General features: G+C 41.5%; 1 protein-coding gene across 1 annotated transcript in view; it reads left to right on the top strand.

Annotated features, from left to right (window-relative positions):
- The window catches only part of STK32A (serine/threonine kinase 32A), a 104,832-nt gene that overhangs the window by 57,220 nt on the left and 21,519 nt on the right, over positions 1–26,093 (top strand). Inside the window, exons 5-6 of the mRNA XM_040976034.1 lie at positions 18,500–18,537; positions 24,452–24,541. Coding sequence (XP_040831968.1) covers positions 18,500–18,537; positions 24,452–24,541 — 128 coding nt within the window. The remainder of the gene's footprint in view (positions 1–18,499; positions 18,538–24,451; positions 24,542–26,093) is intronic.

Genomic DNA, 26,093 nt, shown 5'->3' with positions numbered 1-26,093 from the left:
ATGCTGACATACATATTGTCTCATTTGGTCTCTAGCATAGATAAGCATTAAAGCTGAGGAAACTCTGATTTGGAGATATTTAATTATCAACCAGGTTTACGTATGGAGTAGGAAAGCTAACTGCCACCAGAGCAGCTGTCATAAGCTGATGGCTTACAGCATAGCCAGCCCTGCTAGGTATGCTACATCCACTGCTCCATTACACTCTCTGCCCCAACCAGAACTCTGCTGTTTTTCCCAAAACCTCCCTTTCATAGAAGAAGGACTCATGGCTCAAAGATTTGCAAAGACAAACACCTGGCAAATGGCACTGCCAGGATTTAAGCCTAGATCACTGACCCCAAAGTCACAGCTCTATCAACTCGCATTAACCATTCATATATGTATTAATTAATTATACATCATTTGTATAATAGTTCCATGTCTAATCATTGAAATCACAAGGTTTATTGTCATAGTATATCTTATTTAGCAAAACTTTCAAGTTCAATTATGCTTGTAGACAAAACGTTTGACAACTACCTGTTGCCACTTATATAATTTATCAGTTAATTTAGAGTCTGTGGATAAAGAGGTAGCAACACAGTTTAGAAACTCTATGCAGGTACCACACATTAATCTTTTTTTTAAAGCCCTGGCCCTGTACACTTAAGTAATTGTTTAATTTTCCACCTTTGGAGTAGTCTATTTGTATTGGAAATGTGCTATTCAGGTAACAGACAATTGAAAAGCAGATCAGTGAATCATGTCCAATCTCAGAATTAAATTTGCACATCTGGTGTGTTGTCAAGCAGAAATCCTGTTTTCAAGTGTTCTTCCTCCTGAGCTGGTTCTTTACAGTTCTTTCTGAAGATCAAGGCTTCCTTGTTGCAGCCAGAACCTTCACCCTCTTGCGTCCTCCCCCAGAAAAGTCAAGCACATGCAGTTTGGTTGCTGGCAGCAGCAAGGTTAGCAAGGAGAGTTCTAGAGAAAGCAGCCAGGCCCAAGAGTGCCTGTCAGATCCCTCCCATCTCTCCAAGTTTTCCTGCTGTTCCTTCTTTCTGGGTGATCTTGTGTTCTCTGTTATCACAAGGCAAGATGCTCTGAGCATTTCTGTGCTGTGCTTAGGACTATATTCCAAGCGGAAGGCGGGGGTAGAGAAAGAAAACTGGTACAATTTATCTTCCAGGAGCTAATGCCAACTTTCTTCTCTTTCTTTGCCTCACACTTGCTGTTCTCATCCTGTTTTGTCATTTCAATCACCTATTAAGGATTAACTTTTTGTTGCTTACCCATTCCACATGCAGTGTTTAGTGCCTGCCTTCCAGGGCCCTCTGCCCTGAAATGTTTCCTTTTATTAGCTAAAATAAATAGAAGGCAAACAATATTTTGAATGCTGTGTAAATTGGGTCATGACCTAATGGGGTCCAAAAATGACTATGTGCCCATATGCGCATCTCATCTCCCATGTAGGAGGTTGCACAGGTCATCCTCTCCTGGCGAGTTCTGCCATGTTGGGTTGCATAATCAATTGCTTCCTTTCTGTCTTCTGTAATAAACTGCAAATTTTGTGAGGGTCACATATGTCTTACTTTTCATTGTCTAAACAATATGTTACAGAAATCTGAGAGAATAAATTCTGGCTGAGCAAAATGAATTACTGACCATTTAGAAGTTCCGAATTACTAATGATAAAGACAAAGTTAAAAAGGTTTCAGAATGACCTTGATCAATTTATCACCCACAGTGAAGAGTTAAAGAGGGTAGTATTAACAACAATGCTTTCTAGAAAGACAAAGTCTACAGAAATTCAGGTTTCATAGCATCATTATTAAGGCTTTCCAAGACAAGAGTGACCAGATAGACATGTTAATTGTCATAGAGTTGCCATAACCAAGATTTTCTGCCCTTGGAGTACCAGATGGCAATTTGATGTACTAGTGGTCAGAAACACCTTCAAAATAGCTAAAGAAACCACAGTAAACTGGGCAGTGCCCCTTTGCCCAAGAAATTTAAATAATTATGGTGGCTTGCTGAGACTGGGGGCTCTAGAAGCAGAACAGAAAATGAGGAGATAGGTTTCAGAATTCTGTTTCTTTTTTCAAACTACTTTCTTCATTTGTTACCATTGACATTTATTTACGTTAGCAGCTAAGTTTTCCCAAGATACATACTAAAAAAACTTTTAAAAAAATCACAAACTAAAAGGAATTCTCAAAAATGTTATGTTGTATTTGATAAATGTGATAACAAAAACAATTTTAGATTACTAAGAAGACTAGATTATAAAATACATCCTAAATTCCAACATGTTAAAAGTATGAATGACAGAAAACAAATGTTGAAGAACTATGGCGGATTCTCCAGAAACAGCCCTCGCGTTTGGACAAGGTAGCAGATGCGTAAGTGTCAGCAGGCACCTGTGCAGCCAGGGCTTCCTGCAGACAAACAAGGCAGTCTACTGAACACCTGTGCATGATTTCACTCCACCTCCCATAGTTCTAGGTGGCTGATGGTATAGTTGACCCCAATTAACAGTCAGTGACACTTTGATTCAGAAAAATGAAGTCCCTTGGCTTGGCTGCATAGCTACAGAGTTGGGGAGGCATCACATTAAGGGAATGCAAGTCTAAACTCCTTTGCACCCTGCTAAAGCTCAGCACAGTAAAAGCCTGAAGAGGGCGTACAGTCAGGAAGATGTGTACATCTGCTTTCAACACCCACAGCCAGACTACCCAGGCGTATGTGCTTTGTGAAGGAACTGCCGGAAAAATCAAATGAGAATAACTCAAGGACTTCAGAGAAGAATGTTTGGGGTAACAAACCAGAGCTTCAGCGGAGCTCAGAGTGCTTCAAAGGGATTTTATTAGCCAAAGCAGACAAGAAAGCAAAGGTCACATCAAGGGGCTCTGTGAATAAAGGAACTCACTTGCCTCCTCAGGGACGTGGGGTGGACTGTGTCTTCAGTGTGTTTGCCCAATACCTTTCCTGCCAGCAATGTCTAGCATTGGGTAGTTTTTTCTTTAAATTCCAGATCCTGAGTCTGCCATAAATTTAAGATGAAATATGCAGGAGGTTTCATTTTACTTTGTAGATGTTTTCAGTTCATAGACTTGAATTTTTTGATAGTTGCCTAAATATAATCATATCAAGTACTCAGCAAAATTTCAACTTCTTTTCTACAGTTCTTAAAGAGACAAGGCTGCACAATAACGATTAGTCTTAAAATTTACAATTAAATAGTATTTTTGTGAGCCAAGAGGTCAAATGTTTTGCTGTGAGAATGCCTTGAAAACCAGCTTTTGCTTCCCAGCCTGGCCAGCTTCCAGTTTAATATTCCCTTATACTTACTTTAAATCAGTGAATGAAAGTTTTAAAGTATGGACAAAGTGAAGTAACTATTTGCTTTTATTAAAAATACAAGATAAATAAAACTCTTTAAATCCTTCCTATGAGAAGAGTACTGTTTGAATTGCTGATTGCCACAGTCTTTCCAATGAATAAGCCAATGGAACCTAATTATTATAGCACAAAAACAATTTGCGTCATTCCCTTGTTAGATGTTAGAAAACCCTATTATGAATTTAAGCAAATGAGATCAATTATAAGGAACACTTACCTAGAAGCCATCTTGAATCAAAATATCATTTGAGTGGATGGTTGACTGTTCTACCTTCTTTGTAAAAGCTGTCCCCACACTAACAAAGTATTAGCTGTTTTTCTAAATTCCCACATGAGAGGGTTACAAATCCAACTAAGCAATTTGTGTAAATAACTGTGGTGCTACAGAGAGCTATCACAATTTCATCTCTCATTGGTCACAGAAATGTTGAAGAGGGAATAAAATTTGATTGTCAAGCAAACCACAGCGTAACATTTTATGTCTCACCTTTTTCTTCTTTGCTGTAATCGTTGGAGTGAGTCGTGACATCCAGACCCATCTTGGAGCCTGTGGAAGATGCAAATAGAAGTTAATCCTCACACATCACCTCTTGGTGCTAAGAAGCCACGTGCAAGAGATTCCTATCATTCTTCCCAAATCCAGTTCCTTTGTAGTGAAGGAAAACCTTTGTAAGGATGTTTCTACCTAAAGATTCATTCAGAACTCTTTGTTCAGCAGCTCTTTTCCAAACAGTATTCTCAGTGTTGGGGCTCCAATGGTGAATAGGTTAGACAACCTGCCACATGCAGTGTGAAAGGTTGTTAACACGTCAACCCAAAAATGAGAAAGCTTTTAACATTTTGTGATGTGGACATTGGAAAGCAGCAGCCGAAGTGTGTCTGTCCTGAACTGCACAGGTCACTCATACTCAGTGGCATTCTGATTCAGCTGTCTTCTCACACATGGTTAACTTCTTGCCATAGACTCTGGACTATAATATTCTTTGGAAAAATCTGACTCCTTTTCGTAAAGCTAGGCCTTCCTGGCTAGAGACTGCACCACACACACGTCTGGATGCTCTGCATGGAGCACAGTTGCTAACCTAGAGTATATTGCTGGGTAATTCCATGCTGAATAAATGAGTGAGGTATGCATGGGACCCTTGGGTAAGTGCAGAAGACAAAGTTGCTATGGATGTTTTTGGCTGCCAGTTCTTGGCTTACAGTACACAATCATATTGTGTGTCCACAGTGTGTAGGGGCTCTGTGCTGCTTGTCCACTATGCTGTATAATAATATATACATGCTAACGTAGATGACAAAAAATGTCTGGACCCAAAATAACATGTTTATGAGGTTCTAGCTTTTCCGGGTCAGGAGTCCCAGCAGAGATTAGCTGGGTTCTTTGCTAAGCTGTCATCAAGAAATCAACTAGTACTGGGTTCTTTTTCTGAAGGCTACACTGGACTAAGGTCCATTTCCTAGCTGGCATGTTGGCAGAACTAATTTTCTTGTAATTGAAATCTCATGGTAGCTTATGTCTCATATTTTAAAAAATATAGATTTATTTATGTTCCCACCTTTCTCTTGAATTCAAGTATCTGTATGCTTGCCTTGTGTTTACCTTCCAAATAAAATGAAACATACTCAGACCACCACAAGGCAAGCATACAAATACATGCATTCAAGAGAAAAGTTGGGAGGGAAGGAGGGAGGGAAAGAGAGAGAGAGAGAGAGAAGCAGCAGAGACAGTGCATTCTCAAATGCCAACACAGCCAGGGTTGAGCTAGGTTGAGATGGGAACTCAGAACTCGATTTGGATCCCCCATGTGGATGGTAGGGACACAAGTGCCTGAACCAGTATCCCCACTGCCTGCCAGCAGGTGCTTTAGAAGGTCATTAGATCTGAAGTGGAGTAGCTATGACTCAAACCAGGCACTCCTATATAACGTATGGACATCCCAAGTTGCTGATTATCCAACTGTGCCAGATGCCTGCCATATTTCTTCTAATTTAACCAGGAGTGCAATATTCTGAGTGAGTTGGTTTGCGAGTCAGAGCATATATGCATAACAATACTTCAGTATCTGCTATAGCAAGAGATAGGCCACAGAACTGGCTCAAATTATACAAAAGCATGAATATCAAGAGATGAGGGTCCTGAGGATGACCATTAAGTCGTCCCACACAGGTCTCTAAAGGCCCTCCAGTGAAATCCTCCAGGACTCAGAACATCGCCTGAGGGTCCCTGGGAGAGAAGTCAGGAAGCTTGTCCAGGTGACCAGAAACAATTCCTATATCCTGGAAGACACTAGGATAATCACCCTTTAGTTCTGGTAGGATCTGCTCCAAAGTACCACCTCCTTGTTATTTCTCTGCTCTCTGCCACCCACCTCGTGCCCTGCAGGAAGGGTGTGTACGACTGAGGGAGCTAAGGGGCAGGTGATATCAAGGAGTGATAAACAGTTCCTTGCACATTTGCCAATCAAGGTCTTGTTTGCAATTCAGATGCAAAGGAAAAGTTTGTTTTGGCTAAGAGCTTTTGCTTATTACAGGCCCAGTCTATGCTTCAGATTTCAACTTGATGTTTGACTTACACACACTGTGGTTTCTTAAGAGTCAGATCTTATTTTTTTTTTGAGATGATAATTTATGGGGGGAAAAACAGCTTTCTGCAGCTCATCATTTTAATCAATGATCATTGAATGACAGATGAAGTCTTAATGAATGAATTTGCTAACCCAGATGCACCCCAGCTCTGGAAGCCAGTGGGAACGAGCCATCTGGAGAGATGTTTTTCTAGTCCTGAAGGTGTTTACGTCTTTGAGCTCATCAATATCTTTCAGCCATTTAATTTATACCACAAAATACATATGAATGGGATCTTTTTAAAAATCCAAGGAAAGTATATATTATGAAAAATTATGCATGGATTAAAATTTTAAGCTTATAATTTAATTCTATTTTCCATTAGCTGTTTAAAGTGCCCTCACCTGTCATTTTCTTAGTGTTTAACAATGGCCACCATTCATTATGCATTTACCAAGAACGAGGCGTTGTGCTAAAACCACATTGTGTAGATTGCCTGACCTAATAGTAATACCACGCTGAAATTAGCTTACCAAATACTGGTCGCACATGCAAGCCAGATTGAAATACAGTGTTGTCTGATTCAGAGGTCTTGCTACCCTCAACAACACATGAGCTTTTCAACATTGTTCACCCGATAGCAATAAAATGTAGAGACGTGTTTCCAGATGGTATCTAATGTGTATTAAATTATGATCCGCTTGCTGGAAAAGATAGATTGAATCTCAGCTTTCAGTACCTCAGGATGACTGTTTAGGGAAGTAGGTCCTTTACAGTTAATCAAGTCACAAGAAGTCATTAGGGTGAGCCCTAACCTAACATAAATGGTTTAGAAAGAGAAAGGGTGGACACAGAGATGTACACACCCCAGGGAAGATGATGTGGAGAGGCTTAGGGAGATGGTAGCTGAAGATGGAGGAGTGGAGAGATGAGTACCTATGCCAAGGATGCTAACAGCTGCATCCTGCCAGCAGGAACTGGGAGAGGCAAGGGAATCCCCCCTCTGCAGGTTTTCAACAGCTTCCTGCCCTGCTGACACTGTGATTCTAGACTTCTAGCTTCCAGAATGGTGAGACAACAGATTTCTGGGTTTTCCAAGCCATGCACTTAGTGGTATTTTGTTCTGGCAGCCACAGGAAACCAACACGATACATATTTATAGTGTGTTGTGTTGATTTCCATCTATATTTCTCTGGCTACTCACACGTGCTGTTTCCAACATGCTACAAAGGGGAGGAACAAGTAACAAAACTTGCTAGACCTACTTCAAAGGCTGAAGTACCCCTAAAGAATGTTTAAGAAGTCAGGTCTACTGACTTTAGTGGTTGGTAATGTATTTTACATTACCCTGAGGCTGTCTTTGCTAATTTCTACATTCAGATTCGGTGAGATATTTAAGATACGAATTGCTTTTTTTTTTTTTATTACTGTTCCTCTTAGTCCACAGTGTTTTCTTTCACGTTTGCGTTTCAGTAAACAAAGTCAAATATTTTCAGTTTACCAAAGTAGCACGTTCACTATGATAGAATTAAAAGCTGAAGGTTAATGGTAATTTATCAGATTACTTATACTGTATGTGTGTAACTTGATTTTTTTTTCCTTTTAGTGCATTCAAAATATTTTCTGTTAACTGCAGTGAAATAGATTTTCAGGCTACCAATCTTCTAAAAGTGGTTAGGAAAATGCCCTCTCTTTTTGTTTCCGTCAATCTTCTCTTCCACAGATCACAATCCCTCACCCGTGTTCTTATTCTAACTCCCAAAAAACAAAGGGGTCACTTGAGCCCCAAGACAAAATGGCAGTGCAGTAATGAGGGTATTAGGTTGGTGTTTTCTATTCAGCACCTGCTCCCAAGCTACCAAATAATGAATGAGCATGAATTACACATTGTGAGAACAGGAGAGTCTGCCTTCCTTGTGTTTATGCATCAGGCAATTTCAAAAGGTCTTTGAAACCATGGTCTTTCTCACTCAAGGCCACCCATTTGTGAAAGCCCACGTGTAAAAAGGCAAAGAGCTGCTTATTTACAGGTTAATATTTAACGAGACTGGGCTGAGCTTTTAGTCATTTCTACAAGGCTAAGAATTTCATTAATATGCAACCTGTGACTTACCCAAAGCTAAATTGTGCTTTCCCCAGCAAACTTTCAATATGAAAGTTGAGATTCATTCTTTTAGGCTTAGTTATTTAACACATCCTATGTTTCCCTTAATTGTGAACCAGGCTGAGTAAAGCTTTGAAAAGTGAAAGCACGGGTTTTGTCTTAGAGGATGGAGTTTGGTTGAAGACAGAGGACTATAAGCGAGGGAAACAAGGTTAGCTACCCAAGGGTAGTGTGCTTTAAGGGAAACAAACAGGATCTGGGAGAGAAAGCACAGGTCTGTGTATTAGCTAAAACATAATACACATTTTTAGAAAAAGTGAGAAAAATACGAAAATGTATTGCCTAAAATGAATACCTAGGGCGATCCATTTTGCTTTATTTACCTCTAGTCTTTTTTGGCTGGCATTATGTCTATTCCAGGATGCTTTAAAAACTTGATGGAAAGATAGAACTAAAAAAAGCAGTTTATTTAGTTGTCAAATATTTTGAAATGCATGCGTTTTATACATTTATACATGAAGTTTTTGAATAGTCCTTATACTATGATATCCTGTTTTAGTATTATTATGTGAGGATAGAAATATGTAATTATATGCATAATAATATAGTTTGCTATCCTTCTAAAGCCTATGATAATATGAAGACACGTATTTCACATGGACACTTCTTCCTGTACAGTTGTTACTATGATGTCAATTATTTCATGTTCTTCGCTAGCAATAAGTGGTGTCGTTAGGGTCGCATTTCAGATTTGTCACTCACAAGAGGCAATCGTACACAGTGAACTCGGTCTCCAAACCTCATTTCTCAGTAAAGTGAAGACAACCTCACATATTTCACAGGATGATGACAAATTCTAATATATGTACAATGGCTATTCTGAAAGATTCTAAGTTATGGCTATTGATTTGTGTTTGTCCACCATGTCTTTGCCTACAGTTACTTTCCCTACAGAAACTTTGGGGAAAACAGCCTCGTCCTTCTCAGACTCTGGAGTATTTCTTCACGAAGTTACTATTGTAATAGTGTAACACAAGTGTTAAGAAAAAAAAAAACAGACTGGGATCCTCATCCGCTTCTTCTTGCCCTGAAAGTGCATGTGATGCCAGGCACTGCGGACAGGCTGGGACTCTGACAGCAGTCACATTGCTGCAGCTGAAAAGGGAAAGTGCCTACCCTGAGGGCTGCTTTGCCTGAACTAGACTTTCCTTTGGCCTGTTACACTCTGTTCCCAATATATCAATGCACAATAGAGTGGGCGTTGGAACACTACTCTGAAATCAGGCAGCAACAAGCTAACCTGTTAGGTTGACAGAGTGGAATGACATAATGGAGCTGGATCTTTGGTTAGAGTGAAACTTCACACGAGACCTGGATTGTGTGTTTCTCCCACAGACTGTTTATGATTCAAGTGTGTTGCTTGTTGATTCCCACCTGTCAGAGACCTGCAGGGACACATCTACAGTCCAACCAAGTTGGTTTTGTTGGCCTTTATTTGATAGACTGCAAACAGAGAACCATGGAGCCTCCTAGACAGGGTGTTACGAAGGGATTGGATTGGATCTGGACCATTTGAGGTACATTTTAGGAAGACTCAGAGAGCATGTTTTTCCTTAGAATCCGGTGTTATGAGAGAGGTTCAGTTCTATGGTTGGGCATCTTAACAGGTTCTACTTAGCAGGGGAATAGGCCAAAGCTGTCCCTGTTAAGGATAGAACAGTCACTCCTGGGTGGTAGTGGTGTCGTCAATTTTGTAGTCTACACAGATTTCTGGTTTTTGAGCTCAGACCTGAATACATGAATACAGAGCTGTTTCTACCTCTTGGGTCATTGAGCAGCTTTCAGAGCTATGTTCAACAGGAAACCACAGATCCTTGTTCTTTGCAACCAGCAGCTCTCCGCTGGCAGCTGGCAACCTTGCTGTGTGCATGCATCCTCACACTCTTTGTGGAAGCCAATGCGAGCTAGGTTTCTGTCACTTACCACAATGCCCATCCCTAACCAAAACTCTAATTCACAGCCTAACTAATCATTGCCAAGCTGCAATTTTGCTCATTTAAGCAATTGGTCCTAGCACTTTTCCTTCTACAGCCTTGCTTTGCAACAGCATCTGCCAAGACAACTTATTTTCCACCTTTAATTTCTTTTCCATATCCAGCTTCTATCCGCCCCCCCCCCCGCCCCATGGTGGGGTTGTCCCTAACAACAGCTCTCCCCGTCTGACTCCTTTCCTCTAGCAACTTACATACTTTCTGGCGTGTAACTGATCCACCTGCAGTTTTCCTTCTCCAGGAAGCATAAGGGTCTGGCTTTTCACAGAGCATGCTTTGACCCAAGCTTTACCATTTATGAATTATACAACCTAGAAGGTTCTCCAGTCTCCCTTGGGCTGTTCCATTACCTGTAAAACTGGGAGGATAACAAAACCTAATTCCAAGTGTTTTCCTTTAAGAGGGGGCAGTGGGAGGTGCACAATACAAGTACAAAATGCTGAGTGTGGTTTCTGGCGTATGACACCTAATCAACATTGGTGCTGTTTAGCAAAAACACTTTAGGGTATGTATTCATTGATTTTATTCTACAACTTGGCTGGTTTCTCAAGTCTTCTTCCCTCTAGAACTTTCTAAAAGACTCACAATAAGTATTGGAAAAACCCAGTTTTCTTTTTCACTTTTTAAATTTTCTTGCTGCCAGGAGAGTTGATTTTGCTTCATTTTCAAGTGATAAGTTTGTTTTTCCTGCTGTTCGTGAAGGTACTTTGAGTTCTTGCACTTTGCAATTGAATACTTTTCTGCTTCGTTTGTTAGGATTCCGTCATGAAATAGCTTAAATAGCTTGTCTGATCAATAGAGTTCAGTTGAGTTTGTTCCTTTTTGGTTCATCCTAATTTTAAGATCTTCTTTCCTATAACTAGGGCACTTTTCCCAACCTTTCTGGTGTTGAGAGAAGGACTCAGGAGACTTAAGTTCAGCCTGCTCTCTGTGGCTATGTGATTTGTGATAGGTCTCTAATACTCTGTGTCCTTGCTTCCTGAATGGTAAAATGCATTAACTGTGACCCAGGTTTCCATCTGTGTGATGAAAAAGCTGGTTGTGCCTAAAGCAAATTAATATGCAAATATGTCCAATACATTTTTTTTCTGAGCATTGGTAACATTCCTTTGACATACTTGATGATCTCATATAGCCACTATAACCAGATTCCCATGAACAAACTGGGATGTGCTGAAGTTTAGCAGCAGTCACATAGCAGACACTTGTTGACAACAAGTCTCAGAACTGTCAAACAGCTGTGTGATGTAGACATCGCTCCCATTTATATACATGAAGAATAGCTGGCTAGTTCAAAGGGCTTTAATTACTTATGGGAAAGAATGAGCAGTTAGCTTAGCAGGCTTTTTCTTTTTTAATTAGAGAAGACTTTATCTTAGGGAAGAAGAATGGTGTGGCTGATGAAGAAAGAGCAGAAGCAGACTGCCCAGAGAAAGAGCATGAGGGTAGCTTAGCAGTTACACGCTTGCATCATTCATTGGAGCAGCTGGTTAATTCTCAGTTCCAACTTCTGATTCCAACATGCTGCCATTGCAAATGTTGGGAGGCAATGGAGTGACGGATCAAGGAATTAGGCTTCTACATGGGAGACCAGGACTGTGTTAATAGCTTTTGGCTTTGGCTTTGCTCAACCCTGGCCATTGCAGATTTTAGTAGTGAACGGATGGATGGAAACTCTGTCTTGGTCTCAGACTCTGTCTTTTCCCTGTTTATCTGTCTCTCCAATAAAATAAAAACGTAAGTGGATTCTCCAAGAGTACATAACAACTAGCATGCAGCTTGGATCATAAACAGATTCAGAGGCACAATTTACAAAGACAGCACATGGTTCATCAGAGTCTAATCCTGGTGGCTTTTCACTTCTGCCTTGTGCTTCAAACAGTATCCCTCAATCCTCCTACTCTTCCTGCTCTTCTCTTTATGACCAATAACCTGTGCATGACACCCTAAGTAATAAATAATCATAGGTTATAGAGTCATTTATGTAAATATTTTGCATAAATGATTTTACTCTTTGAAAAATCCAGAAGTGATACAGTTGAATACAATGTTGAATAAAAGAGTTAAAACCCAAACTGTGGATCAATAACAAAGCCTTGGGACAATGAAGGAGCTCACTTAGACTTGGATGTGCTCATTGTCTTTTCAGGCAGCTCGCCCTGGATAGCGGGGTAAGCAACCTGATGCCAGAGTTGATGTAGCCAAGGGATGTAATTAGCTTATTAAGCTCCACTAGTACCTTGTAAAGTCACTCAAGTGAGGAAGGTGGATCTATCAGTTCCGCCTTGGACCCTACCACAGGTAGCATAGGATTTCTACCCTGCTATGCATTGGTTCTCGCCATGGGAGTCCGCTGACTCAGCAGGACATGGCCTTTTGTGTCTCGTCAGATCAAGACACTGTCAAGCATTTCCAGAGAAACTTTTGTTCCTAGAACTGGACTTCACTGTCTCTGAAACATCAAAGCCCCTCTGTGAAGTCCTAGACCCACACTGCACAGATCACTTCTTTATGGCTACTATAGCACGTGCTCATGGACTTACTGAAAATGATCAACTCTCTCATTGGTCGATCATAAAGACAGTGCATGTCACATTGAGATGCCATTTTGTTTGTTGGTTCTTGTTATTTACCAGACAGTTATCTGGAAATTCAGAAGCCAAGGACAGGAGCCATTAATTCTTACAATAAATGTTTGCTTAAATACCTACTTTATTCTGGGCACTCTTATTAGCTCCTGGGACTATAATATTTAACAATCAGTGGTGTGCTAAGAATGACTGAGAAGGTGCTGGAGGCCATGTGGTAAGGACAGAATGACAGGAAGCAACAAGCCAAGTGAGGGAGTCAGGCAGGAGACAAAAGAATGAAAGCTAAAGGGAACCAATAAGGCCAGTGAGGCTGAAACGTGGCACAGAACTGGAGAGTAGAGTGTGGTACAGCTCAAGGTTAGGCAGAGCTACAGCACACATGAGGCATAAATACTCAGCCAATGGTTTGGATGCTACACCCTGTGAGCTGAAATCCAGTAGATTTTTAGTTATGTGTAGTGAATAGCCTCATCTTGGGCCCCATGTGGACAACAGATGTTCAAGGGAAAAGAAGAGAAGGCAGGGGACCCAGAATGATAGCTTAGTATCTAAAGTGCGCACCTTTCATGCACTGGGATTCCATATGGGCTTCAGTTCTAATCCCAGTGGCCCCACTTCCCATCCAGTTCCCTGCCTGTGGCCTGGGAATGCAGTTGAGGACAGCCCAAAGCTTTGGGACCCTGTACATGCATGGGAGACCAGGAAGAAGCTCCTGGCTCCTGGCTTTGGATTGGCTCAGCTCCAGCCATTGTGGCCGCTTGGGGAGTGGATCAGCAGACAGATTTTCCTCTGTGTCTTCTCCTCTCTGTATATCTGACTTTGCAATAAAAATATATAAATCTTAAGGAAAAATCATCCGTGAGATGATGATAGCCATGGTAGACTTGTCAAGAGTTACAGAGGATCGGATGTTATGAACTGAGAGATAGAAGCATTGAAGATGATTACAAGATTTTAACTTTTTTTAATGAAAGGATTGGGATCCTATACTGGGGTAAGGAATTCTGTAACAAGAGTTGTGTTGTTTGGGGTAAGGTTGTGGATGGATTTCAAAGATTCTGTTTAGGGCGTGTTTATGATGGATTTTAGAAACACAGCTAGCAACACTGAACAGGAAGTTTCATGTGAGATGCTGCTGGACTCCTCTTGGGATTATGTCCTGATAAGTCCGTTAGAAATTGAAAGTACCATAAGCCAAAATTGCAATTCCCACACCTAATCTGAATACCAGAGCTTGGCAATGAAGTTCACTGTAGCGCATCATTCGTGAAGTTCCTCAATGCATGATTGGTAGTTACTACACTGCCTAGAGTGACGCCCCGTGTCTCAAGTGTCAATATTGCATATCGCTTATCACCCCACAATGAGATACACATTCCAAGCACAGTTTCTACCGAATGTGTATCATGTTTGCACTATTACAACATTGAAAAATAGTGAAACCATCCAAGTCGGAGACTGTATTAAGCTAGAATTCCAGGGTCAGGGATAGAGATACAGATATCAAACACACAATTACTTGGCATACAAATGATAATTGCACAACAGGAATAAATGAGTTTTTTGGGTAGATTGCAGCTGTATATAAGACTGAATCCTGGGGAAACCACAAATCTAGAGGTTACGCCTGAGAGGAGCCAGCAATAAGGTTGAGGAAGGGAAGAGAGCCCACGGAATGGAGAGAAGCAGTGACCAACCTACTGAGAAGTTAAATTTGAGAAATGATCATGTTACAAGTGGATATGGCAGTTAGAAGTTGGCCAATATCCTTGATCAGTAATGTCAGTGGAGTGGAGGGGATGGATAGCTATTTAGATAACAGGCTAAGGCGAAAATGATGGTGGCTGTTGCTAATTTCTCACCTATCAATCTTCACTCCCAAAGGAAAGAACATTGCAATGAGCCAATGAGTATAGTGACTATGGATCAAGAGAAGCATTTTCAGGAGACTCAATCATAACATTTTCATGGTAGAGAAGAAATCAGTGGTATAGGAGAAGGCAGGGAAACATTCTGAGGACAGTTTAGGAGCTAAGAGGAGATAGCACCCTGAGCACCAGAGGGAGAATTTGTATGGGACAAGATCAGGAGTGACAGTGAGAAACCAGGAGGTTTAAGCTAGTGTTAGTATGCCTATATTAGCATGCTGGTTCAAGTTCCAACTGCTTCACTTCCAATCCAGGTTCTTGCCAGTGTGGCTGGGAAGCAGCAGATGTTCCAAGTACATGGAATCCTTCCAGCCTTGTGGGAGACCAGGATGGAGTCCTGGCCGTGGTTTCAATCTGGTCCAGCCCTGGATTGGGATAGGAAAGTAGATGGAAGATGTCTCTAGATCTCATTTCCCTTTACCGCTCCCTCTCTTTGTCACTCTGTCAAAAATCATTTACAAAAAGAAAAAATGTTACAAGGCCAGTAACTGTTGGTCTGAGTGGTAGGTATGCAAACTAAGCAACTACCAGATCAAAGGCTACCCTGATCCGGGATAAGTCATGAACTCCAAGGATGACAAGGTTGTAATTAAGGAGATGGGAGGACTGGAGAATGGGATAAGATAAATTATTGGAGGAAAGTCAAGGCACTGAGAAGCCAAGATGCTAGATGGAACATCCACACAGCCACTGAATTCACTAAAAAAGATCAATAGCAAGTGAGAGGGATGTCTGATTAGCTTTCTGCTAGTGACATGGAAGTGATAAAAGGCCTCGAAAGAATTTGTTGATGAATGGTAGTTTTGTACATTTCCAATGCTTTTTTTGGCCACAGATAAGCTTCTATGAGGTTCATATTTTACAATAAGACTCAGTTTTTTTGGATTTGGACAATGGCTAGCTGGCATTTCTGAACATAACGGCATCACTGCCTTCCCAAATGTCCTACAGGTAACTGGTTTGGACAGATGCCTAGACCTGTCTCCAGAGAGTATATGTGTTAGGACTGAGATAAGTCAGAGAAATTACGCTGCTCAATGTTCCCTCGGTGATCCTGACGGGTATCCTAGCTTATTAACCCCTGAATTACATTATATTAGAATACTTAAATAGTATTCCAAGTAAGTCATTTCAAATATTGGTTGACTTGAGAAGACTGGAGAAATAAGGAAGTGATGCTTTCAAAATTCAGAAGTAGAAAATCTTAACTCGTTCTAGCAATTTTTATACAGCCTATTGCATTTTTCATTTTCTTTCTCTTAGCACAGGGTAAACAATCTTAACATACTGCAATCTTCTCTGTAGTGACTAAGAAATGGAGAAAGTATAGTTACAAGCTGAGTTTATATAATTTAATTTTATATTTAGTAATGTATTTCATCTTTTTGCATTTTTTTTTCTGAGATCTGTTCACATGCTTTCTCTGACTTTGTGGTGGACCTACCCTGCGACTACCTAATTCCTCTGGGGTCCGGCTCCTTCCAAATCTTCCCTGTCCTCTCTAGCCCCATGGGGACTGTGCCTCTTCTATTTTTATGTTTCTTACATCCTAGTTCGGTAACTTACAAAAGTAGATAAATATTTGATATACAAATGAATATAAGAGTAAAGTTAGAAGCAGTACAGGAACCTAATTGTTAGACTGCTGATCCCTATTATTTTGTAAGTTTCTGGGGAAAGCGGTAGACATAATAATGTGTAGATTCAATAAATAAGAAAAAAAATGATACTCAGGTATTTAATAGAAAGCTAGCAAAATGTCAGACCCCAAAAAAATTCACTTCTGCCATCGACCTCTATGTAGTGTAAGCGAAGATCTTTGTACTGATCTTGCCACATAAAAGTTGCTTCCTTCTCAGACAGAGTTGTTCTGGACCTCTTTCTTACCTAACACTGACCAATGCTCACAAGATGCAGATCAAAGAGGGGAAAAGAACCCAGCTTCCAGTTCACGTCTGGCTTCAAGCTGTAGCGTATGTTTGAGAGTGTGCAATGGCACTGTTAGGCACTGTGAAGGTCAATCATCTTGCATGCATTAGGAATTCTCCACGTGTGACTGAGTCACACATGTGCCGATCACTAGGCCCCAGGATTGTGTGTGATACAAAGAGATATTAACCAAGAAACCATCCCTGATGTCAAGGAGCTCATGGTCTAGTTGAAGAACAAAAACTGTAAATGGGATACATGTGACAGTGGAAGAAATATACCATGAAGTCCAGACATGACAGGGGCACTGGAGCCAGTGCTGGAATATCCAGGAGGCACAGATGGCACCTGAATTAAGGTCCAAGCAGAGGAATCACAAGGCCCCAGTTCAGAGAGAGTAGCAGGTGCAGACAGGAACAGTTGGGGGACTCACAGACATTAGGGGGACCCTCTGTGTTCTGTGTGACAGGAAGCAGGCTATGAATGGGACTTTGTGCCATAGGAGTGAATTTTACTTGATAATGGAATCAATCCAGTTATCTGTGGTCAGATCTGCAACATGAGAGTTTAGTCACAGAGATATGCAATTTGAACCCCCTGGGTAGCATCTTCTAAGCCAATTATACCTTACAGGAGAGAGGAGTGTGCCAGCAGTATAGGTGAGTTCTCTCTGCAGTCACAATTTTAACAACCTCACATACTAAGTGAGAAACATCTTTGAAATCCATAAGGTAAGCTACACATCTGTATGTTGGATACGGCATCCACTTAGTTCTGTTTGTAGGGAAGAGACCTGCTACTCAATATTTTCAAGAAAAGAGGATGCTGAGTGTCTGATGTGTCCAAGACTAAGGTCACTTTATCACAGCAACATAAAAGCCACTTGACCAGGATTAAAAAACACATTCACAAAACCTTTTTCAGAATTTCTTCCCTAATGGTTTCTGTGAAGTCAGTCTGAAGGGCTTTGATGACACATTAGGGAAAGGCAGGGATAATCCCAGAGACCTGAAGGCTGTTGTAAGCTGTACTGCCTTCCCTGATTGAGAAGCACTGCTGACAAGAACCCTTATTCAGGAGGACATGGAAGACTACCAGCCATCACTTTTCCTCTTTGCTATCCACTTAATCCCAGCACTGGAAGAGAGTGGACTTTGTTCTTTAGGCTAACATGTTAATTTCTTAATTTTCAAGTATGCTAAGATAAACATTGTGTACAACTAAGTCATACAACACAATGTTTTCATTCACAGCAAAGTGAATGCTGTTATTAAGAATTTTAGAGTATTCGCTTTCTTACAAAGCTGGCTTTATTTCTATGAATTGAGAGCAACTGAAATTTACTTTTTGGCAAATTTCCAGCATAGTAGCCAGTGTGATCAGCTGTAATCACCACCCTGTGTATCAGTGCGTGGATGATTTGCCCTTCATGAAATGACACAGAAAGGATGGTCCAGGAACTAGAGACATTACAGTATACTAAAACTCTAACGCCTGCAAGTGCCAAAGGCAGCCATATCAGGGACCATATTTGTCCCAATTTGCAAGTTCACATACCTATGTAATTGTAGAGCTACTCAGAAATTAACTAATACTACCAATGCTACAATATTTTTATTATAAGTGCCACATTTTATCATATAGCTCAGTGCTTACATGTTTAGATACAGTATGCTGTAAAAATTGTGTTTTTGAATGAAAGAGCCAAATTTGGAAACTAGTTCTTCCCTTTACTAATTCTGTGGTCTTGGGTGAAGCCTCAGTTTTCAAATCTCGGAATGGGGCTATGAAAGGGAACTTGATCTCTCACTTGGCAAACTACAGGATTGTGGATAATGAAACGCGAGTACACAGCTTCAATGCGTTAGCATTCTTGAGCATTTCTGCCCTTCCCTTACAGTTCTGTTTGTCTGATTGAGAACAACTTTTTTTTTTTTACCTCCCTAGGGACATGAAGCCTGACAATATTTTACTTGATGAACATGGTAAGTAAAAGCTTTCTTTGCAATCAATGAAAAGGTATGCACGTAGAACAGATTATTTCCAACAAAGGAACATCACACACACAAAAAGGTGACTTGCCGGATTCAGTTAAGTTCTACCTACAAGCTCTGTTTGGGAGTACAAGGGATAGTATTGGGGACCTTTTCAGCTGGTGGCATAGTACAGCAATACTCCCTAAACACTGAGTTTACTGAATCAATCATTGTGTCTCAGTTTTCTTCTACTACTTACCCTCAAGGAAAATCTCGGGATTTTTCTGTTTGTATTTTTTTGGTAATAGTTTGCCTTAATATCTTATAACATGCAATAATCTCTCCTATGAATTCAAGGCAATCCTCAAGCTTAGAAATTGGCAGACAATAGTACCTGCAAAATGGCAACATTATTTTGCCCTCATTGCATCTGTTTTTGCACTTTCCTTCTTACATTGGCAACTTGTTTTTAGATTTACAGGGTACACATTTTCTGAATTTCACAAAAAAAAAATGAGTATGTTTAAGGCAAAGTATCATGTTTATAAAATGTTTGTGTTTGTGTGTAAATATTTATATGAATGTGAAAGTGATGCAGGGACATAGCAATGACTATGAAGTCAATTAGTGAATTGCTGAGGTTCAAATTCTCCCACGACAGAGGCTCTCCAGAGCAAGCTTTTGCCAACTGTGAATAAATGTTGATCATGTCTTCCTGGTATTCACTTTCATGTGCTTGTGGGTTTATTGGTACCACATCAGTAATGACCTGAAGGGTACATAAATATGTCGTAAATATCATGCCCTTGCTTTGAGCTTGGAGAGTTGCCAAGGAGGAGATTTCCTCTCTGTAGAGTTTCATATTCATTCAGTCTTTGCAAAAAGGATTTGCACATGGAACCATGGAGCTGCGGCTCCGTCTACCAGCCCTCACTCATCATTTATTTACCTAGTTGAGTTTTAAACCTGACTTGGCAGACCCCACCTCTGCTTGGAAACACTTTCTTGTATGACCTCTAATCTCAAAGCTCGGGGTCATTATTTATTTATAGACTGTCTAAAAGAATTTTTTCCACTTTCTTCCAATGCCTGGTTTCTTCTGTACCTTTACTGCTGCTGACATTCAGTACAGGCTCGGCAGGTCTCCGAAAGGTGACACTCAGCATGAAGGTGGCTTTCAAACAGCACCCCTGCTTTAAGTGAAAGCAGGACCTGCTCTCAGCCTGACTCATATAACCCTACGGAGAGAATTCCCTGCATCTTAGGAACATATGCTCCCCTCATCCACTCCAGCTTTCTGACACGCAGCGCTGACCCGGCAGAACCCAGGTTGAGCCTAGTGCTTGCTTGCCTCCTCAGTTGGTGCCCTTGTGCACACGCACGGCTGTACCATCTACAAAGGCCTTGGGTAGAGACACATGGCTTGTCAAGCCCTCTCCCTGCCAAAAAATTCATGATTAATTGCCACTCAGAAAATAGAGAAAATTCATTTCAAGGATTGTACATGAAGATAGAAGTACATTTTAAAAAATGAAAAACTGTTCTTCAAATATATAGATAAATGTTCTTCAAACATTATCCAAGGGTTCCCTCTCTGGAGAAAATACAGTTTAAATACTTTCTCAGACACTGCTCATGGACCAGAATTAACCATTGTCAGATGAATGCATCCCTGCAGCCTACCTCTTCCAGTTCATTAGGGACTTGCCTGAGTCACCAAACAATGGCCACCCTTTGGAGTGTCTGGTGGCGTGACTTTCTTGGTGGTACTCTTAGTGAAGCCTTGGTTTGTCTTCTCTTACATCTGTGATATTCCAACCCTGATGAGCCAGGGCATGGGCCTCTGGTGTGGGCATTTTTGCAACTGAGCAAGCGTAACCACTCATCTCTTTAATGTGCCTTGGACTCCCACCACCTCAACAGAGCTGCGTGGCATACCACCTGGCTTATAGTTTAACTCAACTTTTCAGTAGCAGGCAGAAACTGACTCTAGTTGATTCTAATTATTGACATTCATCTGAAAAGACTGATGGTTAAAGGAGTTGGTTCTGAAATGGCTTAGCTTTCCATGATGTAAATGAGTATTTCTTGTATGTAGGAATTTGACATTAAAAAAATGTTTTTAATTTAGAGCCTACCTGTTACAGTTCTCCCCAGACATCTCATTTACTAGTTCAGAGCCAAGATAACATTCGGTTTGGATGGCTCATAACAAACTGTCCTGATAGATACTTTCATACCCCACCAATTTAAGTGCCCCATCCAATTCTATCAATTCCGTAGTGTCTAGCATTTGTGTGTTTTCCTTAAATTATTCAGGGAATAAAGGCTGCATCCAGAGGAACAATAATGCCTGCTTGGCATATCAGAGACAAGGATAATTGTGGCATCATCTATAATTTAGATTTCTTAATATCATTCCTATACACAAGAAGCAGAGCAAAAACTCAGTGTGGAGGGATAAGAGGAGCAGAGCATGCTTCCTTCACAGCTTCCCTTGCTCCCAGATGCTCCTAAAATACAGGTGCATACGCTCTTCATAATAGAACACAACATTATATTATAGGAATACTGTACTAGGTTTCCAGATCTGTTATGACTTGTTAAGACTTAGTGCCTAACAACTTGCATTTTAACAAGCATCCCAGGAAAACAACCAACCAAACAAACAAACCTGGTACACATACTCTTTAAATACTTGCAAGTATAGTAAAGTTTTGAAAGAGGTAGTGCTATCCACCAATTGGCCATGGGCTCTGGCAGATGGTGTAGCTGTGACCGAGTCTGAAATTAAACAGAGGCTTAGGCAGGAAGAGTAGAAACAGCAGAGAAAGGATGCTGAATTCAATGACGTCATAAGATGAAATCAGATTTTTAATGTGATCCTCTGTCTCAAGGGAAAGGAAAAAGGAAAGGTTGGATTCCTCTCCTCCTTTGCTCATGTTTGAGGTGGTGATCCTCAGCTCGGGTTAGTTTTGCTTTATGGCCTGTCACTGCAGAGGGCATGGGGCCATATCTGGAGGTATTTTCATCAGGATCCCAGTTAGGGCTAGGACATGTCATTGGCATCTAGCACATAGAGAGGCCTAGAATATTGCTAAATGCCCTGCAACACACAGGGCAGCGCTCATCACAAAGAAAGCAGGAATCTAGTGCTGAGCCTGGGGAAATGACCTGAAGCCCACATCCCCAGAATGACCCTTGATTCCCAGCATTCCTGTGACTTTCAATCAGTCAGAGATAGAACCATCTCCATTGTCTTAGCGTGCTTGAATTCATTTTCTTAGCACAGAGGGGAACATCGTGGACAGCTCACTGTGTTGAGTAGAAGCAAAGCATAGCAGCATGTGGGCCTGGGATTCAGACTTACCATCCATGCCAAGGCCATGTGAAGTCAGTCCCACTTTCGGGACTGAGCTCAAGAGCACCAGGCTGGAACTTCTCGCATGTCCTGGCCCTCAAGGAACTCCTTTGCTGAGCATCTGGGCTGAGGGAAACAATAGAAACAATTAAAAAAGGACTTGTAGTTCCTTTAGGTTATTTGGTTCTTTGGTTTTAAGATAACAACACAAGCTCTTTTAGAGCCTCATATGCCAGCACATTCTAAATCATCACCCCAACTCTCCCCATTCTGAGCCTGCCGTTTTACCAGTGAACAACTCACCCATAAAATAAGGAACTATCTCATGGAGTTAAAGGAAACTTTATGAAACAATACTTCTTGAAAGCCACATTAATCCCATGCATGTAAACAGCATTAAAAAGATAAATATCCAATATTCTTTCAACTGAATTCAACAGATATATTGTGAATACTTACTAGGGCAGCAACCTTCCACTAAGCCATTTTTTCCTCCAAAAGAGGACTCTCAAACTTTATTTAAAATCTTACTAGAAGCACCTGAAGGGCACGATTAAGCACAGGGATTCAACCCTGGAGGGTCTGATTCTGAAAACTGAGGGGGAGGGCCGAGAATGTGTGGTTTAATGGGTATCCAAGCCACACTGACAGCATTGATCTAGATACTTTGGCAACCAAGTGATTTTAAGACATCCCACAGCCTTCATTGTGTTGAGCTAAGAACACCTTGTCAGGTCACAGTAGAGCCACATGCCTGGCTGCTCGTCTGAAAATGCCTGTAGAGTTTGCCCTTTTGAACCTCCATCAGTGCCTTGTTCTATCAGTCCCACTGAATTGGAATCCTAGGAGAGAGAAGCCTTAGCATGCATATGCATATTTTTTGGCAAAATTGTAGCATGTCTGATAATGACAGATGCCAGCAATTTCCTACCAAAGTCTCTGCTAGGTCTCCCATTTTCATCAATCCATTTGATATTCCTTGTCACTTCATGGGAAACCCACTGTGATCATTCCAAATGTCTGGGGAAGATAAGCAACTTTTTCCTTATCACACAAATAGATTGTGGTAGAAACTGAACACGAAGGCAGACCGTCTGATTCCAGAGAAGAAGCTATTCACCACCCCAGCCTCAGGCTCACTGAGTTTGGATCAACTGTGTTAGCCACTGCCCTGATGCTTTGGGTAAATTTGGACTGGCAGCAGGCTGTATGATCTCAGAGAACAAACCATGATGTTTTCTGTGGGACATGAGGAAGAATGAGATGACACCTCTTCAAATAGAGCTATCTCTTTCAAAACCGCAGACACATGCAAATGGAAATGCCAACACTCCAAGGGCCCCTGGACACGTGTCACATCGCAGGCCTGTCTGAGCTGCAGTTGTGGCCATTCTCCTCCTCCCAGCCCTGAAGGAAGGGATGCTGATAGCACTTTCCAGGGAGTGTTGGAGCTGCGGGAAGCCATAGTCATCACCCAGTCCAATTCCTGCTCTCTGCATCCTAGGAGAGAGGGCCTGAAGTCTACAGTGAGTTAGACATTAAGGCCCAGGGAGCGCTCATGTGTCCTGGCTCTCAGTCTAAAGTGCTCTTCATGAAGTCCCTTTAAGAAACTGACTTTTCCCTCCTGCTTTCCCTGGATAGTTATTTCATTGGGGGGTCACTGGGGACAACTTGAACTATTCAATGAAAAAATACATATATGAATGCTATTTCACGAAAACAAATGAGCTCTCTTTTGGAAAAGAAATAACTATAGTGTCCACACTCTTGCCAGACTTGGGGTAACAGTGTATGCTCCTTTAAAAAAAATCCCAGATAGGGCCCGGCACGGTGGCGCAGTGGTTAAGGCCCTCGCCTTGCACGCCCTGGATCCCATATGGGCACCGGTTCTATCCCAGCAGCCCCGCTTCCCTTCCAACTCCCTGCCTGTGGCCCGGGAAAGCAGTCGAGGATGGCCCAGAGCTTTGGGACCCTGCACCCGCGTGGGAGACCTGGAAGAGGCTCCTGGCTTCAGACTGGCATAGCATCGGCCGTTGCGCTCACTTGGGGAGTGAGTCATCGAACGGAAGATCTTCCTCTCTGTCTCTCCTCTCTGTATATCCACCTTTCCAATAAAAAAATAATAAAAATAAATCTTTTTTAAAAATCCCAGATATATGCTTGGAAATTGGATATTTAAACAGTTTTTGACTGTCTCCTTTATAATACATATAGGCTAAACCAATTTAAAATGCTGCCTACCAACAAAAGCTTCCTAAAACTTCCTAAGTAGGATAACTAGAGCGCAAATTCTTAACAACTAGCATAAAACTTTCCGAGGCTGAGGTATAAATTTGCCATCAGAGACTAATGATTTCCTATCACGGTTTGGCTGCTGGAGGGCTGCTGGCTTGAGACCACATTAGCCTTGACAACAGAATAATTAAGCATTTATTGCCTATCTCCGATGGCAACTAGCACATAAGAACAGACCTAGCTTCCAGATGCTTTTGATTAGAGGGATGGCTGTGCCCCTGGGTTGAATGGGACTTAACGTTCTCGGTGCTCCTTCTCTCCCGCCAGGACATGTGCACATCACCGATTTCAACATCGCTGCGATGCTGCCCACGGAGATGCGGATCACCACGATGGCTGGCACCAAGCCTTACATGGGTACGGGCCTCACAAGTGGCCGGAGCTCCTAGAAAGCGATCTTTGTCTTTCATTTGTTAAATGTCGCATTATCCATAGGGACTTGTAGCCAAAGCTGTTGAGTCCCTTCGTGATGGGCCAGGGGAGCCCCCGATTGCATGGAGCTGATGCAGGACAGGATTCTCTCTTTGCAAGCACCTTGTCAGATCTTAGCTTACGAAGGCCAGGATCACATTTTGGAAATAATATTTCCTGAGCTGATTAGGACAGTGTGTACCCACCTCCTGGCAAGAAAGTATTGGCTACATCAATAAATAACTACTAAGAGTCTGGGTGCTGGTCACTGCTTTAGGGGCTGGTGACCCAGCTGTGAGCAACAGACACTCAGCTTGTGCATCTTACATACTGATGAAAAGAAACAAAATAAGGTTGGAGAGGGAAGACAAGGTCATTAGTAGAATGGTAATAAGTAACAGAAGTATTATTTGAGCCATTGTTTACATAGGACTATAAGGTCCACAACATGCCTTGCTATTTGTAATATTAGTCTTACTTTTAACAACCCAGCAATTTCATGGGTTCTTAAAGACAAGGAGAACCTGTTTTTCGGGAAGAGTGAATTACTTTGTGTTATCCTGCTTAGGGTGATATGCAGAACTGGGACCTGCCCTGAAGATTGAGAATTTACCAAGGGTTAATTAAAGAGATAAACTAAAGTACAGAATTGCTGAGACTTGTGTTAATTGTGCTAACAGTTCCATTATGTGTTCTAATTCCAGTTGTTGGAAAAATCATCCTATAGATTCATCGGAGCAATAATTTCTGCAAGGATTCATGATATTTATATCCTATTTACATATATAATAATTAAAATCCTTCAAAACTTTGAAATGTATTTTATTTATTTGTGAGGTAAACAGACGTAGAAAGAAGGGGGCTGGGCAGGGACAGCCCAAAATCAGAAGGTGGGAAGTCAGTTCAGGTCTCCCATGTAGATGGCAAGGACCCAGCGACTTGAACCATCATGCATAGCTTCCCATGGTGTGTGTCAATAGAATCAGGAATAAAGCCAGACTTGAACCCAAGCACTCTGACATAGGATGAAGGTGACTTAGCTTCTAGGTCAAATGTCTGCCCCATTTATATGGGTATTTTAACAAAACTAAAATTAACTAAAGATAGTTGGACCTGACAATCCTTTCCTGCCACCCTTTATGGAACTTACCATATTAATAAAGTAGGGCATATTTCCATTTCCTACTTCTCTGAAGGCAGCTAAATCAGATCTTAAATATCTGGAAATTATTGGGTGACTGAGGGAAGAATTGCCTTGCATCCCATTCCAGACTAAATATCTGTTTAGGCACTGGATTTGCTGGCTGATCCCTGAGTCCACACAGCGTAGGTTGGCTTGCAAGAATGATGACTCTGAGGGCAAGTCTTGCTGGGAATCAGAGACAGAGCTTTGCAAGGACAGTGAGTGGAGGGAGAGCACCTTTTTTCAAGAATGTGGTCCAACTTCCCAAGGGCCCTCGCCTGCCCAGGGGTGGGCACAGCCTGGAGGAGGGTAGCG

This window comes from Ochotona curzoniae, unplaced genomic scaffold (genome assembly GCF_017591425.1).
Source record: "Ochotona curzoniae isolate NIBS_2020 unplaced genomic scaffold, NIBS_Ocur_1.0 contig_1, whole genome shotgun sequence".
Lineage (NCBI taxonomy): Eukaryota > Metazoa > Chordata > Mammalia > Lagomorpha > Ochotonidae > Ochotona > Ochotona curzoniae.
Note: the sequence above shows the minus strand (reverse complement) of the source record. Positions and strands in the feature narration are given on the sequence as shown.